Genomic DNA, 17,790 nt, shown 5'->3' with positions numbered 1-17,790 from the left:
GCATAAGGCTGGACTTAGTTACCAGGCTGCCGGATTAAGGACGAAAGGGAGTGGACGAGACGAGACGACAAACCGTGGAATAGGGCTAGTACGTCTACATCGGAGAATCTCCGCGTGCGTATGGCACTCAGGCAGTGCTCATGTATGACGCGTTTGATGGATGGCATGAGATGTTCAAGTTCTTTCATCGAGCAAGCCTCGAAGCTCGGGCCACCAAGCTATTGGGACCAGGAATCCTTGCACGCGGCTGGCTGATTATGTCTCACACGGTAGGATGAGACAATTGATTCCTAAAGGACATTGCGGACTGTAAACCTCTTCGAGAAGGCGGTGGAATAACTTGGTGCGGAGCTATGCGGCACAGTGCAAATTCGGTGTGGTTCCACGGTGGCATCGAAGGCACACACGGTATGCCGATTGTGTCGGGAGCCGAGAAGGGGCGATACGAAGTGCTCGAGTGCTACGTGATAGTCCGCCTGATATCGTTGGTGAATTCGACAGCCAGGTAAGTGTGCATGCGTGACACTATACGAACGTGATATCAGTCTTTGCCGAGAACAAGCCGTCGAGCAGAGCTGAAGCCCAGGCTCGCACCGAAACACATTGTGGGTCGTCATGCTAACGTGTCGGAGACGTTGAAGTAAGTCCTACATGCTGTAGCTTCTGTGATACAATTACTATTTCCAAACCACTTATTGCCTTTTCGCCTGCACGCTATCGTTATCACAAAATGAAATCATCGTAGTCATTTGACTTCCACAAAATGGATCTGCACCATAACGCCTTGCTGAACCTCGGTTATGGTATGCAGGAGAGTCGTTTAGTTTCCAGTTTCTGCAGTCATAGTAAGCATTTCGTTCCGTTATCAGAGTCGGGAGCGTAGACTTACCAGTCTCAACGCCAGGCTGTCGGCCCTCCAAGCCGCCCGTCACTTTCTTAGTCAACTTCTTGATGCCAATCTTGCTCTGGTCCTTGGCGAAAACAATATTCCTCGCGGGCTTCCACTGCATCAATCCGCGGTGCTTGCGCTCCTCGGTCCGCTTGTTCTGCTTGTTGATGCTGCTGTTCGACTGACTGCCGTTTGAGTCCGATGTCTCCCATGTGCGTGCCGTGCTCTGGCTCGGACGGCCTGCTGTACCGTCGGGTGACAGGTCGGTCGCCTGGTGCTTGATGCCGCCGTCCTGCTTCGACTGGTCGCCGCCGCTGGGCCCGCCAGGCATGGCAGATGCGTTGCCGGCGGTCATTGCGTCTTCGACGCCCAGATCTGAGCTCGATGTGGAGTCGTTGTCGGAGTCGTCGTCGTGGTCTTCGTCGGAGGACGGGTGGAAGCGGTCGTGCAAAGGTTCTTCGACGCCGGGCTCGCGGCGCTTGCGGCCCTTGGTATCCATGTAGGCTTTGGGATCTTCGCCGAAGGCGCCAGACCAGTCCTTGCCGTCCTTTGCGAGCCACTTCTTTTTCTCCTCCTCGTCAGCGTTCTTGAGGATGTCGCGACCTGCGGTGAGGGACTCTTCGTGGAGCTGCTGTACGCGCTCAGGCAGTTCCTTGTCGACCTTGCGGGTGCGCACGCCTTCAGTAAGACATGCTTCCCAGGTCTCGTACGTCTCGCGTGAATCATTGTCGACGACGAAAGATTGATGGGACTCGTCTGTGCCGGCCTTGAAGCGCGCACGGAATTGCAAGCGACCGACCTCTTTGAGGTCCTCAAGGCCAGGCTCCTGCGCACAGTTGTCTTCGGTGATGTAGTTCTGTGTGAGACGCTGAGGGTGTTGTGTTTGCCAGATAGGGATGTTGATGTCGGCATCCTCGTTGTCGATGAAGTGCTGTAGCCAAATGACAGCGTAGGCGTCTGCCTTGCGCTTGCCGGCTGTGTGGAACTCGAAGACGATAGGGGATCTGTAGCGATGCTTCACAGGCAGGCGAACGTTGTCGCGGCCGTCATGCTTCTCCATATCGAAGTAGTAGCCGTCGCCCTCAGGCAGCTTATGCGCGTGGGCGCGGCTGATCTTGCCTGTGCTGCCACCTGTTCGGAGCTTGAGCTTGGGGGAGTGGTTGTAGCCAGTCATCAGGATATTGTGAGATCTGAACTCGAATGTACCAACGTCCCAACCGAGCATCTGGGGAGGCAGGCGTGTCTCGATGCTGCGGAACAGAAGTGAGATGCGAACGCGACCGAAACCAATACCACCATCAAGAGGGTACCAGCGAGTGACTTGCGAAGAGGTCTCGAGGATGTCAGAGAGCTTGAGGGGTACAACACCAAGGATGGGATCGTGCTCGCGGTTGCGCGAGTCGCGGACTGTAACAGTGATGATAGCCGAGCGCCAGTCGCGAACAAAGCGCTCCGTTCCAGCGTTGAAGATGGGTTGAGAGGAGACTGCCTTGGCGCGGGTGCGGTAAACCAGCTGATCGTTGTACAGAATAGTACAGTATGAGGTAGGAAGATCGCCGCCAGTCTCCTCGGTGGCCTCGCCGTAAGGCTTAGCGGGCTCGTACTCGCGGCCATTCCTACTGCCCGCGGTACCCTTGACGTTCTCAAGTTCGAGGTTGACAATCTGGTGGACGATAATGCTGCATACACCACTAGGCCAGAGCGGGTCCGGAGGAGTGTGCATGACCGCATCGTCGTCGTCTGAGTTGATTACACCTTTCTCATCCTGAAGGCTGGGGTCGTCCTTGAGCTGGTCTGGGAGAGACTTGTTCTTGCCGTCTGTCCTCAGCTCAGGCCTGAACTTGGGCTTACCAAAGTAGCCGACCTCCCAGTGCAGCTCGCCAGGCATCTCGCTGTCCGCATCCATACCCGCCAGCTTCGAGACTTGAGGGTACATTTTGCCAGGGTGCTGAATCATCTTTTGCATGGAGAGCTCGACCTTGCCAACGATATCATCCGCGGTATGCCTATCAGAGTCCCAAAGTTCGACACTCAGGTTCTCGTTCGCCTTGATCAACTCGGGGCTAACGAGAAGAGCAGCAGTCTCCTCCCAGATGGGGTTGAGATCATCGGTGATGACGCGAGTGCAGTACATCGGCTTTCCGTATTTCGAGAATGCGAGTGTGATGTATGGGTCGCTGCCACCGTGCTTGGAGCCGCGTCGATCCTGCTTGCTGAGACCCTTTGCGCGGTGGATGCGAATCCAGAGCACACCGAGGGCTTCGGTATTCTTTTGGATTGAGTCGCCCTGCAGAATAGCCCTCATGTCAATGGACATGGACTTAGGAGCAACGTACATGCTCGCCGCTGCTTTAATTGCGTAGTTAACAAAATTGCTGATCAGCGGGAGGTTAAGAAGGTTGGGCGCCTTCTCAGACATGGGAACGCAGCCGGCCGTGACCTGGGGAACACCCATCAGGGTGAATGTTAGGTTCTTCAAGAAGGGTGCCTCGGGTGTCAAGTTCATTCGCAGGCGGACAGTACCGACTAACGACTGAAGCTCGACGAAAATTGGCAGTGGGACACCGAAGAGACCCTTAATCCCCAGGTAGAATACCAAGTTCATGTGCATATTGCGGGCCTTGTCTGATGTACGCTTGCCGCTCGGCTGGGCGTGGTAGGCGAACGAGACTTCCAGATTGTAGAAGTCACCGCCCTCCTCGTCTGCTGCCGCTTCTTGGGGGTCTTTGGTCTTTTTGTTCTCCTCGTGGATGGCCTGCTTCACCTCGCCCATGTGCTTGTCGGGTAGCGCGCGCATGCTGAGAATTCGAAGAGGGTTGCTTCCCTGGTTGATCTCGGCGACTCGGACGTTCTCGATGATGCCTGGAACAGAAGCCTGCATGACATCCTCAAGTGTATCGGCAACGCCCTGGAACATGTCAGGGTTGATAAGCCCCCACATTATGCCAAGGAGGGTGTTCATCCATTCGACGGATTCGGGGAGCAGGTTGAGGGTGGCCTGAAAATGTTAGCGTTTGAACATTGTGCATCACCTTGTCCTTACCAGTTGGCCCCGAGTCTGCTCGCTAGACCACTCGACCTCCCTACCGCTGCGCACAACCTCCTTCATCCAGAGCCAGACTCCAGATGCCAGACACATGGCCAAGGGAATCAGGCCCTTCAAAGCACCACCGAACAATTTACCCACGACTACTGTAGTCATCAAGATGCCAATGCATAGTATTCCAGCCCGCTTCTCTAGCTCAGCGAACATGGGCTCATAGCTGACGGACGGCGTGGGGTGGAAAAGAACGTTAGTCTTTTCGCCATGGATGGGTACATCAGAGGTAGTCCCTTCGGCGACTGGGTCTGGTGGTGCGGTCACATCTTGCGCCTCCTTGTACTCGGCGAGCGATTGTGAAGGGTCTGTCTTGATGGGCTGCACAGATTAGTACCACATGCTGCAATAAATAGGGCTTGAGCTTACAGTAGGCTTATTCAGGTTGGCATTGGGCACAATCAGATGTGGGTTCTCGACCTCATCGATCATATCCTTATTCACGTCCGCAATCACGACTTCCCGACCAGTTGTGGGGTCTGTGACTGTTTTCTCTGTGCCCTCGATCGTCTTCGACTGAGCCTTGTGATCTTCGACGCCATCCTGGGCTGGTGTCTTCGGTGTCGTGGCAGGCGTCTTCGGTGTCGTGGCAGGCGTCTTCTTGCCTGTCTTGGTGGGCGTTGTGGGCGATGTGGGCGTTGTACCAGCAGCAGTAGTTGGCGCTGTTGTCCCAGTCTGTCCGTTCGCAACATTGGCAGCGTCGATTTGTTTATCACGGTTCTTCTTGTCGCGGTCGAGGTTCTCTACGAACTGCCTCACGGTGGGAATGGGGTTGTGCCCGGAGTAGTGACCGCCGGGGCCATGCTGCTGTTGTGCCATCTTCGCGGCGTAGGATGGGAGAGGGCTGCAACAGATCCCTCAGCGCAATTGAGGCTGTAGGTAGAGAAGGAACAGGTGCCACAAAACGAGAGAGAGGAAATTCATTAGGGTGGGCGTGGCGTAACCTCAAAGCAGGGAAGCGCAGCACTGAAGCTGATCGAGAACCGCGGGGAGTTCGCGTTATGACATCACAACGCAACCGAGCGCTCTGAACAAGCAACCGCCCTCCCCTTTCCGGCCTCAGACGCGCTGCGTTTCCTTGGGAACACGCAAAGCAAAAGGAGTGGTGCGAGCCTGGTGCGCCCGCCTGCGGCTCAAGCCCCTACGAAAGCTGACTTGATCGCTTTGATGACGTACGATAAGTTACGTAGATCCCGCACCGATCGCTGCTGCGGGGCGATCACCGCTCAAGCTTACCGCAAATGGTTGACACCTCTAACCACCACGATACAACTGACCCACCATACAAAGCTGTAGCTGACGCAGCACGAATATGTCGGGCTGGTTCACTCTCTTCACCAACTGCCGCTACGTGCTCGATGGCCAGCTCGTTGACGATCACCTGGTCATCTCGGATGAGACGGGGCTGATATTGAAGAGAGAAGGGTACATTGGAGGTGAAGCTGTTGACTTGGACGATAACATTATTGCCCCTGGGTTTTTGGAGTTGCATACCAATGGTGCCAATGGATTTCACTTTACCCATTTTGAGGACGAGAAGAGCTATGGCAGAAAGGTAGACAGCATTGCAAGGTACTACGCCACACAGGGCGTCACTGGATTTTGGGCGACGATACCAACCGTGAAAAGCGAGGAGTTCCAGAAGGTATGTTGCCAGATGTAGCAGCAAACACGATACTCGGGCAGTCACCCTCAACCAAGTCAAGACCATCGATCACTATCAACAGAAGATTGCCAGGGCTTCAGCTAAAACTTTCAGATTCTCCCATCGCTGGCGCCCCGCGACATCCCCAAATCTGCGTCCTTACTCGGCGCCCACGTAGAAGGACCCTACCTACACCCCACAAAGAAAGGCGCCCACAACTCCTCCCTCTTCCAAGCATGCAGCACGCCAGCACCTTCCATCTACGGCTCGTCAAACCTCTCCTCCACCGTCAAACTAGCCACGATAGCTCCCGAGCTCCCTGGCTCTGCAGCCCTAATCTCCTCCCTCGCTGGCCAAGGGATCCGTGTGTCAATGGGCCACTCGACGGGCACGCTGGACGACGGCCTGTCAGGACTGCGCGCAGGCGCAACATGCCTAACCCACGTGCTCAATGCCATGCCGCCGTTCGGCTCCCGTGACCCTGGTCTGGCTGGCCTGATCACACTGCCCTCGACGCACGCCCCTGCGCCACCGTACTACACCATCATTGCAGACGGTGAGCACTTGCACCCCAATACGGCCGCGCTCCTGCATCGCGCGAATCCCAAGCGCAGCATCGTCATCACAGATAGCATTGAGCTTGCATCTCTGCCGGACGGTAACCACCCCGGGCACGCGCAGATACCGTTCGAGCAGACGAAGAAGGACACGCGCGCCACGATCGCGGGGACGGACACGTTGATTGGAGGGTGCATTCCTCTGCAGGAGAGCGTGAGGAATCTGAGGGCCTGGAGCGGTTGTGGGATTGCGGAGGCAGCGGCAACCGTGACGGAGAACGTGGCTGGGCTGATGGGAATCGACGGACAAGGTGGACGTGGGGTATTGAGAGAGGGAAGAAGGGCAGACATGACGATTCTGAACGAGAGTGGAGAGGTGCTGCAGACTTGGATCGCAGGGCACAAGGTTTGGGATAGGGAAGAGGATGTGAGCTTGGCGGAGGAGGATAAGGAGAGAAGAGGATGAATCTAGAGGACCAGGATGGGTGTAGAGTGTATCGAATTGCCCATGGTTCTCTACAAAGCACCGTCGACTTTTCTTATTCTCATCTTCGATTAGGTACATTGTTGAGCAGCTACTGACGCTCGGTGTCTTGACTGAGTCCAAAACAAAAGACTGCATAACCTCTTGGTCAAACTGCCATGCATAGGGCTTCAACTCGTGCCTACTGGTCCCACCACGTCTGAAGCAGCCATCAACATAAATTGTGGCCACTGTTGTTGTCCGACTTCTGGATCCTGATCAGCGATGCGAAAGTATGGCATGCTAGGTTCCCTTTGACTCACCTTTGTTCTTTTGGTCAAGGTATCGCTTCAGCGCTAGTTTCTTCTTTGTTGAAGATGATGTTGAGACCTGAGGGCAGCCGCTTAGTTGTTTGTCGCTGATCTTCGAAAGGATGCCGTCTTTGCTCGATGGGTCCAGACTAGGCTCGAGTTCGGTCAGGTGGAAAGACGGCTGGATGTCAAGGATCCGCAGGGCCCTAGCGAACCTTGATGTCTGTTCGTCGCTGAGATCCAGGCTTGTGCGATCAATTTTCTGATGGAATGCAAGCCGAGAATCGCTTTTGAGGAAAGCGCGATTCTGATGAGCTTGTGTGCGACTCCGTGGTGCAGCATTTTCGTGACTGCCCGTAGGAAGGACCAGGAAGCAGGATGTGTAATATCCTGCACTCAAAGGGCCATGGACATCTGGAAGGAATTGCACCATACGATCTGAGAAAGCCTCGTGAAGAAATGTGGCATCTAGACCGAAATGCGACTTGAGAATCTTTGCGTCAAAGTATTAGCGTAAATACTGCCAGCACAGTAGGAGTGCATCCAACTCACCTTCTGGCTAGCTGCAAACGTCTTCAGGTCTGTGTACTGAGCAGATTGAGCCCGGCAGAGACAAGTCATGTCAAGCCATTGCTGACGCGCTGCCTCGTGTGCTTCAAAAATCTCCTCGTGCATCCAGTCACCAATGTCGTTGCCTATCATCTCTAGCTTCTCGTCGAGATCGTAGTCATCTGGACGCAAGCCTTTGCCTTTATCGTGGTGCGTACAGCATGGTTGTAGATTGCCGTACACCTCGGCCCAAATGGCTTCGATTTCATCAACTTCCAGCGAGACATGTTGAGTCTTTCTGCATCGTCCCTGAAAGCATTTAAACTGCGCAATCCATTCGAGCATAATGTCGGCTTTGGTGGATTGGTACAGAGCTTCGATAACGAGGTCGAGAATCTCCTGGGGCATGGTGGCGAGCGGCCCACTGCCAGTGCGATGGCACAAGCGGAACATGTGCACTGGCGGTAGGAGCATTTCAAAGGTTTCTAGGCTGGCACCAAGCTCGGCTGCGTCTACTGGAACGGCCCACGTCAAGCGCGGAAGAGGTCTGGGTCCGGGCCCCGGGAGGCCATAGTACTCTTCTTCGTCAGGCGAGTAGTGCACGTAGCACATCGCGTTGCGTTTTTCGGCTTCACTCTTGCAGGCAATGTCAAATGTGAGGGTTTCGGGTCGATGGTGGGGTGAGGGTGGCAGGCTGCAGTCGAGCTCGAGGAAGGAACGCAGAGGCCGCACTAGCCACGTACGTCAACTTGGTTCGAAGGAAGGTACGCTCAGCTCACCGCGCCAGATCCCAAAGGCCGTGGATATTTCACGTGTTGAGCAGAGACGTGAAGAGTAGTGTGGACAGTTCGCGCTTCCAGTCAAGCGGATTGAAGTGAAGGCACAGACGAGCGCGGCGCGTATCAGGACCCACGCGACTTTCCCATGTATCTATAAAGCACATGGCGGCACGAGGCATCCTTGACCACCGCAGTGACGAGTCTCACCATGCCGACCAAGGAAGACGAAGCAGCCGCCACGGCCGATGATGTTTCGACACCAGGCCCGCTGCTAGTCTTGCCGCTCGGTGCGCACAGTCTGATGATGTTACCATACCTCGACTTCAAGTTGACGATGCCATGAACAGGAGCGCCATGCTCTGGCAAGTCCACGCTCTGCGTCGCGTTGGCAAAGCGTTACGACATCGGCCACTTCCCCCTCGGCTCCAAACTAGACCCCCCCCATGAGCCATGAGCCCGCTGACCACGCTGCCAGACTCAAGATTCTCTTCTCCGCCTCGGAGCTCGAGACTTTGCGGGGTAATACACATGCAGGACACGTCTGACGCCCAGGTACGTCTAAGAGCGCATCTTCGACACCGGCTGTGACCCCGAGAGCGTGCGTATACTGATCGATGGCTTCCCGTGAGATGCTCAGCGCTGGCTACGGTTCAAGGAGCTCGCACGGTTCAAGGAGCTCGCACGGTTCAAGGAGTTCGCACGGTTCAAGGAGCTCGCAGGGCCGTACTAGGTGCCCGGCGAGAGGAGCCTACTGATCGTGCCGGAGGTGGACGACGTGGTGGCGCTGGAGCGGTTCACGAAGAGAGGCAGGCCTGGAGATGTATTCCCCAAGAGGCTCCGAAGGTATACCGAGATGATGACTGAGATGGAGAGAAGAGATGGTCGAACGGTGCTCGGAATGGGCAAGGAGAGAGGGGACCTGGAGACTGCTGTGGAGAGTCTGGCGGAGCTGCTGAGGCAAGAGAATCAAGGAAATGGTACACGGATGACTAGTTCGTAAAATACACAACAACTGATATGCGTTTTAGTGTAGACGTGATTGGCGGATGATGGTCGTGGATCGCGTGTGGAGAAGCCCGAGGCAAAGTCAGGGTCCAGTTCAGCCCTACGAATATTTCGCTGACATCCCACTTCAACCCCGCGACGCGCCGAACAACGCCGCCAACAAAATGGAGGAAGACCGCGTAGCCACCAACCTCGGCCCCGAAGTGGACGCGGGGATTGTCGAGGAACCAGCCGTCGTGCCAAAGCAGCCCAGGAGGAGATTCGTAGGGCGAAGAGCAGTCGAGAAGAGCGGCGAGGCGTCCGCAGACGCCAATGCGAACATCGAGGACTCGAGCGCAATCCAAGGTGTGAGGCGCCCTTTGAACAGACACGCACGGTCGCATGGCTAACATGCAGTGTAGTTGCGCAGCCTCGCCGCACTGCGCGAGCCCTGAACGCGATTCCAGACGACATCCTGCACGACAAGGACATCAACGATGCCATTGCGCTGCTCCCGCCAAACTACAGCTTCGAGATTCACAAATGCATCCACCGCATACGCACATTGGGCGCAAAGTCGATAGCGCTGCAGTTCCCCGAGGGCCTGCTGCTGTTCGCGACGACGATATCAGACATCCTCACACAGTTCTGCCCGGGCACGACGACGCTGATCATGGGTGACGTGACGTACGGGGCATGCTGTATCGATGACTACACTGCACGAGCACTCGGGTGCGACCTGTTGATCCACTACGCGCACAGCTGCCTGATTCCCGTAGCCGTGACCAAGATGGCGACGCTGTACGTCTTCGTCTCGATCAGCATCGACACGACGCACCTCATCAACACCATCACCTCCAACTTCCCGACCGGAAAGAGCATCGCGCTAGTCGGGACGATCCAGTTCAACGCCACAATACACGGCATCGTGCCCCTGCTGCGGCGCGAAGGATACACCGCAATCGTCCCACAAATCGCACCGTTGTCCAAAGGCGAGATTCTAGGCTGCACATCGCCGTCGATGGCGATCAAGCCCGGGCAGCTGAACGCCAGGGGCAGAGAGGAGCAAGTCGCCGAGCTAATCCTGTACCTGGGCGACGGCCGCTTCCACCTCGAGAGCGCCATGATCGCCAACCCCTCCTTGCCCGCGTACAGATACGATCCGTACTCGCGGCGGCTCACGCACGAGACGTACGAGCACGACGCGCTGTACTCTCTCCGCCGGACTGCGATCCTCACAGCGCGGAGAGCGCGCAAATGGGGCATCATACTAGGCTCCCTGGGAAGGCAGGGTAATCCGCACACGCTCTCGCTGATTGCAAACGCGCTGTCGAAACAAGGCATCCCGGTCGTCAATATCCTGCTGTCGGAGATTTTCCCGGGGAAACTCGCGCTGATGCCGGATGTGGATGCGTGGGTGCAGATTGCGTGTCCGCGACTGAGTATCGACTGGGGGTATGCGTTTGCGAAGCCGCTGCTGAGTCCGTATGAGGCGCTTGTTGCGCTGGGTGTGCGGGATGCGCCGTGGTTGGACGGGGATGAGCGGGAGGGGGGGAGTGTGTATCCGATGGATTTTTACGCCAAGGAGGGGTTGGGAAGGACGACTGTTGAGGATGTTGGGAAGGGCGGGTGTTGAGGACGTTGGAAGGGCGGGTGTTGAGGGTGTTGAGGATGTTGGGAAGGACGAGTGTTGATGTGGAAAAGGACGGGTGCTGAGGATTGGAGCGTGAGCGACGTGTATGGATTCATCTCTGCGAGGACGATATATGCAAAGACTCCAGCTTAAAAGCGTCTCTCTCGTCACTCCAGGACAGGGCTCGTCGGTATGCGATCATCGACCTCGGGCCTCCACTCATCATCGTCATCGTCGTCGTCGTCACTTTTCTCCCCCCCGCTCGCATCGTCGTGATCCCCCCCGCTCGCATCGTCGCGATCCCGTCCGCCCGCCGCTTCGGCATCCAGGTCCGGATCCGTCTTCTCGCCAAAAGCACTCTCCTCCAAAAACACCCGCCCCCTAAGCTCGTCAGGCAGATAGTCCTGGCGCACCCTGCCGCCCACAAAGTCAGGGTTGTACTTGTACCCCACGCCATAGCCCAGGTCGGCCATCAGCCTCGTCGGCGCATTGCGCAGATGCATCGGGATGGCCAGGGCAGCGGCACCAGGCTCCTCCAGCGCGGCGGTGGCGGCGTGCAGGGCGCGGTAGGCGCGCGTGCTCTTGCGACTCAGACTCAGCGCGACGACGCAGTGGGCGAGGGGGATGCGGCACTCGGGCATGCCGATGCGGTCGCATGCGTCGTAGCAGGCCGTGGCGAGGGGCAGCATGGCGTTGTCTGCGAGCCCGACGTCTTCCGAGGCGACGACGACGAGGCGCCGCGCGATGAAGCGCGGGTCCTCGCCCGACTGCAGCATGCGCACGAGGTAGTACAGGGCGGCGTCTGGGTCGGAGCCGCGGATCGACTTGTGCAGGGCCGAGACGGCGTCGTAGTGCTGGTCGCCCGCGCGGTCGTAGACGAGCGTCTTGCTGAGGCTCTGCTGCAGCTTCTCCCGCGTCATGGCCGGGTCCTGGCCGAGGCTGATGGCCAGCTCGAGCAGGTTCAGGGCGGTCCGGGCGTCGCCGTCGGCGAAGCGGGCGAAGCGGGCCAGCATAGAGGCGTCGAGCAGCGGCGACGCCGGGCGCGTCGTGGCCAGGGCGCGCTGCAGGATGCGGACCAGCTCGGGCTCGCGCAGGCCGTCGAGGGTAAAGGTGCGGCAGCGGCTGAGCAGGGCCGCGATGATCTTGAACGACGGGTTCTCCGTCGTCGCGGCGATGAGCGTAATGGTGCCGCTCTCGACGGGGCCGAGGAACGCGTCCTGCTGCGTCTTGGAGAAGCGGTGCAGCTCGTCGCAGAACACAATGGTCCGACGGCCCGTCCGGTGCAGGTCGCGCGCCGCCTCGCCGAAGATGGCGCGCACCTGGTCCAGCCGCGTGCTCGTGCTGTTGATCTCGACGAAGCGCGCGCCGGACGTGTTGGCCATGAGACGGGCAATGGTCGTCTTGCCTGTGCCGGGGCGCCCCCAGAGCACCATCGACGGCACCCGCCCGGCCTCGACCATGGCGCGCAGGACGCCGCCGGGCCCGACCAGATGCTGCCCGCAGACGTCGTCGAGCGAGGTCGGGCGCATGCGCTCGGCCAGCGGCATGGCGTCTTCGACCGCCTTTAGCCGGCGCTGTCGCTTCGCCGCAGCCGGCGCCTCGCCATTGTCGTCGCCCTCGCGCGACCGTTTCGGCCGCGTCGGCGGCGGCGGGGTCGATGGCGGCGGGGTCGATGGCGACGGCGAACGCGACCGCGACGGCGGTTTCGGGCGCTGGGTGGCGGCGAAGAAGCTGTGCGTCTTCAGCGGGGCGACGTCGGCGACGAAGCTGTGCGTCTTCAGCGGGGCGGCGTCGGCGACGAGGCTGTGTGTCGCGGCCGGCGCGGCGTCGGCGAGGTGGTCATTGCAGGCGCTGTCGAGGTGCTCGTTGATTTTGCTGTCGACGACGGGCTTCTGGCAGATGGGGCAGTCGAGCATTTCGTCGCCGGCGAGAGGTGCGAGGCGCGTCGCGGAGAATGGCGCGCGCCTCGGCTGTGGCTGCGCAACGACCGGTACCGGTAGCTCCGACGTCGCAGCCCACCGCGCAGTGACTCCAGCGCTCCCCGGCCCCGGCCAGCGCAAACGGCCCACGGACATGAGGGGCATCGCGACGGCTGCCTCCCAACACTCGCCCGCGTCCGCCTCCCGACTCGCGCCCGCGTCCGCCCCTCGACTTGCCCTCGCGTCCGCCTCTCGACTTGCGCCCGTGTCTGTCTCTCGACTCGCGCCCGTGTCTGTCTCTCGACTTGCGCCCGTGTCTGCCTCCCGACTCTCGCCCGCGTCCGCGTCCCGACTCGCGCCCGCGTCCACCTCTCGACTTGCGCCCGCCTCCCGACTTGCGCGCGCCATGTCCGCAGCCGCCCGCCGCGACGACCCCTTCCGCCCCGCGGCGCGCGTCGCCCGCCAGAAGCAGGATGTGTGGTCCATGGTCAACGAGGCCGCCGCCGCCTCGCCGGTCAAGCCGATTGTCAACATGGGCCAGGGCTTCTTCGGCTACAACCCGCCGCAGTTTGTCCTCGACGCCGCCAAAGCCGCGCTCGACCAGGTCGACTGCAACCAGTACGCGCCGACGCGCGGCCGCCCGCGGCTGAAAAAGGCCATCGCCGCCGCCTACTCGCCCTTTTTCGGCCGCGAGCTGGACCCGGACAGCGAGGTGACGGTGACGACGGGCGCAAACGAGGGCATGCTGAGCGCCTTCATGGCCTTTCTCGAAAAGGACGACGAGGTCATCGTCTTCGAGCCCTTTTTCGACCAGTACATCTCCAACATTGAGATGCCCGGCGGCCGCGTCGTCTACGTGCCCATGCGCCCGCCCCCGCACGGCGCCACCAAGACCACCTCGGCGGCCGAGTGGTCGCTCGACGTGGCCGAGCTGGCCGCCGCCATCACCCCGCGCACGCGCATGGTGGTCCTCAACTCGCCGCACAACCCCATTGGCAAGGTCTTCAGCAAGGACGAGCTGACCGCCATTGCGCGTCTCTGCGTGCAGCACAACATCATCATCCTCAGCGACGAGGTCTACGACCGCCTGTACTACGTGCCCTTTACCCGCGTCGCCACCCTCTCCCCGGAGATTGCCCGGCTGACGCTCACCGTCGGCTCCGGCGGCAAGAACTTTTACGCCACGGGCTGGCGCGTCGGCTGGCTGATTGGGCCGGACCACCTGATCAAGTACGTCGCGGCCGCGCACACGCGCATCTGCTACTCGTCCGTGTCGCCGCTGCAGGAAGCAACCGCCGTCGGCTTCGAGCAGGCCGACGCCCACGACTTCTGGGCCGAGAGCAAGCGCGAGACAAAGGCCAAGATGGACAAGTTCACCGCCGTGTTCCGCGAGCTGGACCTGCCCTACTCGGACCCGGAGGGCGGCTACTTTGTGCTGGTCAACATGGCCAAGGTCAAGCTCCCGGACGACTACGACTTCCCGCCCCACGTCGCCGAGCGCCCGCGCGACTTCAAACTCGCCTGGTTCCTGATCATGGAGCTCGGCGTTGCTGCCATCCCGCCGACCGAGTTCTTCACCCCGGACAACGCGCACATGGTCGAGGACTGGCTGCGCTTCGCCGTGTGCAAGAATGACGACGTGCTCGACACCGCCATGGAGCGGCTGCGGGGGTTGAAAAAGTACATTTACGAATGAATGCATACGAGTCCGGTTCACGAATGAATGCACACGAGTCCGATCCACGAATGAATGCATACGAGTCCGATCCACGAGTGAATGCACACAGGGCTGATCTGTCCCCCATGAATGAATGCACACAGGGCCGATCCCCATGAATGAATGCACACAGGGTCGATCCCCATGAATGCACACAGGGTCGATCCCCATGAATGCACACAGGGTCGATCCCCATGAATGCACACAGGGTCGATCCCCATGAATGCACACAGGGCCGATCCACCCCACATTCGCACTTTTCATTACTTGCGTTGCGAATCGATCCATTCATACCAGCTCACGCCATGCGCGACCGTCTAAAGCTGCCTGAGCGAGTTACCCGGCAGCATGTCTAACCAACCAATCATCCTGTCTTAAAATCCCACCGACGCCGACCAACCTTCTTTTTTCGTAATTCATGCGAGGCGTTTCATCCGCTCGTAAAAAGTAGTGAGAATCGGATGCACTCGACACCTTGGCCGTCCGTCATCCACCAACCCGTCTAGTACTCACTCATCCACCAACCCGTCGAGTCCTCACTCATCCGCCAACCCGTCGAGAACTCACTCATCCGCCAACCCGTCGAGAACTCACTCCCGTCTAAAACTCACCCGCCAACCCGTCTAGTAGTCGTTCTGGTTATGCAGGCTGATATCCTGACTACTCCCATTCGACACCTTGGCGTGCCCATCCCCCTCGCCGCCATCGAGATTCGACAAATCATTCGCAGTCCCCTTCTGCACCCCATTGGCGCTCTCAGGGTGCGGCTCAGGACTGCCACTCTCACCAGACGGGATGACGTTGCCGTGCTGATCGACCTCGACGCCCTTGGCCGCCATGCGAACCTGCTGCGGGTCCGCCGTGCCGTGCAGCACAGCCGCGCGCGCGCTGTCCAGCGCCTTGGCCTGCTTCCGCTCGCCGCGGATGCGGTCAATGTGCGCAAAGTAGCCCGCGTCCACGGGCGTCACGTACTTGCCGCAGAAGACGCCCACCTCAAAGGTTTGTGTCTGCCGCGGTGAGAGCGATGCGCACGCCCGCGTGAGGTCCTCCAACGTCTGGAAAATGACGCCGTCCGCGCCAATGTGGTCGGCAATCGCTGCCGCGTCGCGCTGGTGCGCGATCAGCTCTGACGACGACGCGAGGTCAATGCCGTAGATGTGTGCGTTGGTGATGGGCGGCGCGCACGACGCAAAGTACACCTTGGTAGCGCCGGCCTCGCGCGCCATGAGGACGATCTCGCGAGACGTCGTGCCGCGGACAATCGAGTCGTCGACCAGGAGCACGCTCTTGCCTTTGAACTTCTGCACCATCGGGTTGAGCTTGGCGCGCACGCCCTTCTGGCGCAGCTTCTGGTTCGGCATGATGAAGGTGCGGAAAATGTACCTGTTCTTGACGAACCCGGCGACGTACGGCTTGCCCAGTGCCTCCGCAACGCAGACGGTCGATGTGATGCTGGTCTCTGGGATAGGCATGACGACATCGATCTCGTCGAGCACCTTTTGACCCAGCTGCTTCTTGACCGTCTCGGCGAGCGTGTAGCCCATGTTGCGTCGACTCTCGTCGACGTCGATGCCGTCAATGACCGAGTCGGGCCGGGCAAAGTACACGTACTCGAATATGTCGGGGGTGTACGACTCCTGCTTCGCCACCTGCCGGAAGACTGGCTCCTTGCCCTTCTCCAGGATGACGGCCTGACCGGGCAGAATGTCCTGGAATGTCTTGTACCCGTTTTGTACCAGAGCGACGCTCTCCGATGCCATCATGTAGTCGAAGCCGTGGCCCGTGTCAGACGGGCGTGAACCGAGCACCATGGGGCGAATGCCGTAGGGGTCGCGGAAGCCAATCAGTCCGAAACCAGCAAGCATGGCGGTGCAGGCCCAGCCACCGACGCACAGCTTGTACATGCGCTCCAAGGCCGCGAAACAGTCGTTGGCGTTGATACGGGCCTTGCCAGTCTCGTTGAGCTCGTCGGCGAAGATGTTCAGCATGAGCTCGCTGTCACTCTCTGTGTTGATGTGTCGGTGAGCTTGCTCGTCGAGCCGCTGGCGGAGGGCGGGCGCGTTGATGAGGTTGCCGTTGTGCGTCATGCAGATGCCGTACGGGCTGTTCACGTAGAACGGCTGAGCTTCCGAGTTGGCACTGCTGCCAGCGGTGGGGTACCGAAGGTGACCCAGGCCCATGTATCCAGGCAGGTCGGCGACGCGGGCACCGTCCTGGAACACCTTGGACGCCATGCCGTTTCCCTTGCACTGGTGAAATCGTCCTCCCGAACTGCAGCTCACAATACCAGCAGCATCCTGCCCACGGTGCTGGAGCAGATATAGGGCATCATGGATCTCTACGGATGCCGACGAGGATTTGGGGTCACCGTGAATGACGGCAATGATTCCACACATGGTGAAGTTTGTTTAGTATTAGTTATTGGTGAAGAGGATCTGGAAAACGCGTCAGTTTTGCTTCCTTCGGAAAAACGGATCTTGAATAGTGGGGGTGTGGTATCAATCAGAAAGTCATTGTGCGCTCATTCGAATGTCGCAAGTCTAACATCTAAAAATTTGACAGGTTCATCATGTAAGATAATATTGCGTGCGTAAAACATGACGCTGGAGGTGTTCACGCTACTCACCAGGTAAGGTCTGCGCGCGAGCGCAACGCGTTCAAGTGTAGTGAAAGTCGACACTGGGAGCTCGACCAGCGGCCTGATTTGCGCAACGTGCACAAACTCGAGTCGCGTGGTGAAGAGGCGTGGATGTCCTCGGCAGGTGCTGAGCGGTTACTGCGTACGGAGACATTTTGTGAAAGAGGAGCTCGTGGGGAGCAGAATTTTTGGTTAAAAGGGAAGTCGCGGCCTGTATCGGAGGCTTGGCGCGCAATGACCCGCATCTCCGCAATTGGGAAGCTTTCACGATTCCACAGACTCGTTCGATCATGGACGCACCAACAAGGGGTCGCTGTGACTCCTCCCTAGCGATGCAATCTCAGAGAGTGGTCCAGGTGAAGCCACGCTCATATGTTGGGGTGATCAGCTAGGTACCACCTCGCCTTGGTCGATCTCACCAGTTTGCCTGACGTTGAAAAAGTGGCTCAACGTTGTCGTGAGGCTGCGATTTCCCTTTCGGCGGTAGTGCTAGTGCGGAACCACCTCCGCTGGCTGTTGCCTCCTACAAACTCCGACTGATACAACAAACACAACGCGTCAGTATCTGGCACCACTTGGAACCAATACAATCCATCATTTGCACTGCAC

The 17,790-nt window shown here is 58.9% G+C and overlaps 8 protein-coding genes across 8 annotated transcripts; 3 read left to right on the top strand and 5 right to left on the bottom strand.

The window, feature by feature from the left end:
* Positions 1–458: 458 nt before the first annotated feature.
* Positions 459–5,126, bottom strand: M421DRAFT_419970 (meiotically up-regulated gene 190 protein). Its single transcript, XM_033592311.1, has 4 exons — positions 4,356–5,126; positions 3,933–4,307; positions 890–3,887; positions 459–834 (listed from the first exon to the last, which is right to left on the bottom strand). Exons 1-4 carry the CDS (start codon positions 4,803–4,805, stop codon positions 821–823), a joined length of 3,837 nt encoding a protein of 1,278 aa, XP_033449691.1. The 5' UTR covers positions 4,806–5,126; the 3' UTR covers positions 459–820.
* Positions 5,037–6,850, top strand: M421DRAFT_419969 (carbohydrate esterase family 9 protein). Its single transcript, XM_033592310.1, has 2 exons — positions 5,037–5,631; positions 5,746–6,850. Exons 1-2 carry the CDS (start codon positions 5,299–5,301, stop codon positions 6,652–6,654), a joined length of 1,242 nt encoding a protein of 413 aa, XP_033449690.1. The 5' UTR covers positions 5,037–5,298; the 3' UTR covers positions 6,655–6,850.
* M421DRAFT_4579 (uncharacterized protein) lies at positions 6,843–8,123 on the bottom strand (the record flags this gene model as incomplete). The annotated part of the gene is made up of 3 exons (XM_033594680.1): positions 6,843–6,919; positions 6,975–7,455; positions 7,515–8,123. The coding sequence occupies 3 exons, from the start codon at positions 8,121–8,123 to the stop codon at positions 6,843–6,845; spliced, it is 1,167 nt and encodes a 388-aa protein (XP_033449689.1).
* A 1,336-nt stretch (positions 8,124–9,459) lies between these two features.
* M421DRAFT_61087 (diphthamide biosynthesis protein 1) lies at positions 9,460–10,910 on the top strand (the record flags this gene model as incomplete). Its single annotated transcript, XM_033595843.1, has 2 exons — positions 9,460–9,640; positions 9,697–10,910. The coding sequence occupies 2 exons, from the start codon at positions 9,460–9,462 to the stop codon at positions 10,908–10,910; spliced, it is 1,395 nt and encodes a 464-aa protein (XP_033449688.1).
* A 164-nt stretch (positions 10,911–11,074) lies between these two features.
* M421DRAFT_61279 (P-loop containing nucleoside triphosphate hydrolase protein) lies at positions 11,075–12,823 on the bottom strand (the record flags this gene model as incomplete). The annotated part of the gene is made up of 2 exons (XM_033595868.1): positions 11,075–12,646; positions 12,707–12,823. 2 exons carry the CDS (start codon positions 12,821–12,823, stop codon positions 11,075–11,077), a joined length of 1,689 nt encoding a protein of 562 aa, XP_033449687.1.
* Positions 12,824–13,232: 409 nt separating this feature from the next.
* Positions 13,233–14,522, top strand: M421DRAFT_60719 (kynurenine-oxoglutarate transaminase 1 mitochondrial precursor; the record flags this gene model as incomplete). The annotated part of the gene is made up of 1 exon (XM_033595810.1): positions 13,233–14,522. One exon carries the CDS (start codon positions 13,233–13,235, stop codon positions 14,520–14,522), a length of 1,290 nt encoding a protein of 429 aa, XP_033449686.1.
* Positions 14,523–14,804: 282 nt separating this feature from the next.
* On the bottom strand, positions 14,805–17,345 carry M421DRAFT_419965 (amidophosphoribosyltransferase). The gene is made up of 2 exons (XM_033592309.1): positions 17,170–17,345; positions 14,805–16,978 (listed from the first exon to the last, which is right to left on the bottom strand). The coding sequence occupies exon 2, from the start codon at positions 16,937–16,939 to the stop codon at positions 15,167–15,169; it is 1,773 nt and encodes a 590-aa protein (XP_033449685.1). The 5' UTR covers positions 16,940–16,978; positions 17,170–17,345; the 3' UTR covers positions 14,805–15,166.
* On the bottom strand, positions 17,031–17,644 carry M421DRAFT_138985 (uncharacterized protein). Its single transcript, XM_033587449.1, has 2 exons — positions 17,170–17,644; positions 17,031–17,090 (listed from the first exon to the last, which is right to left on the bottom strand). The coding sequence occupies exon 1, from the start codon at positions 17,471–17,473 to the stop codon at positions 17,201–17,203; it is 273 nt and encodes a 90-aa protein (XP_033449684.1). The 5' UTR covers positions 17,474–17,644; the 3' UTR covers positions 17,031–17,090; positions 17,170–17,200.
* Between the last annotated feature and the right edge of the window lie 146 nt (positions 17,645–17,790).

The sequence above is a fragment of the Didymella exigua genome (assembly GCF_010094145.1).
Source record: "Didymella exigua CBS 183.55 unplaced genomic scaffold M421scaffold_11, whole genome shotgun sequence".
Lineage (NCBI taxonomy): Eukaryota > Fungi > Ascomycota > Dothideomycetes > Pleosporales > Didymellaceae > Didymella > Didymella exigua.
Note: the sequence above shows the minus strand (reverse complement) of the source record. Positions and strands in the feature narration are given on the sequence as shown.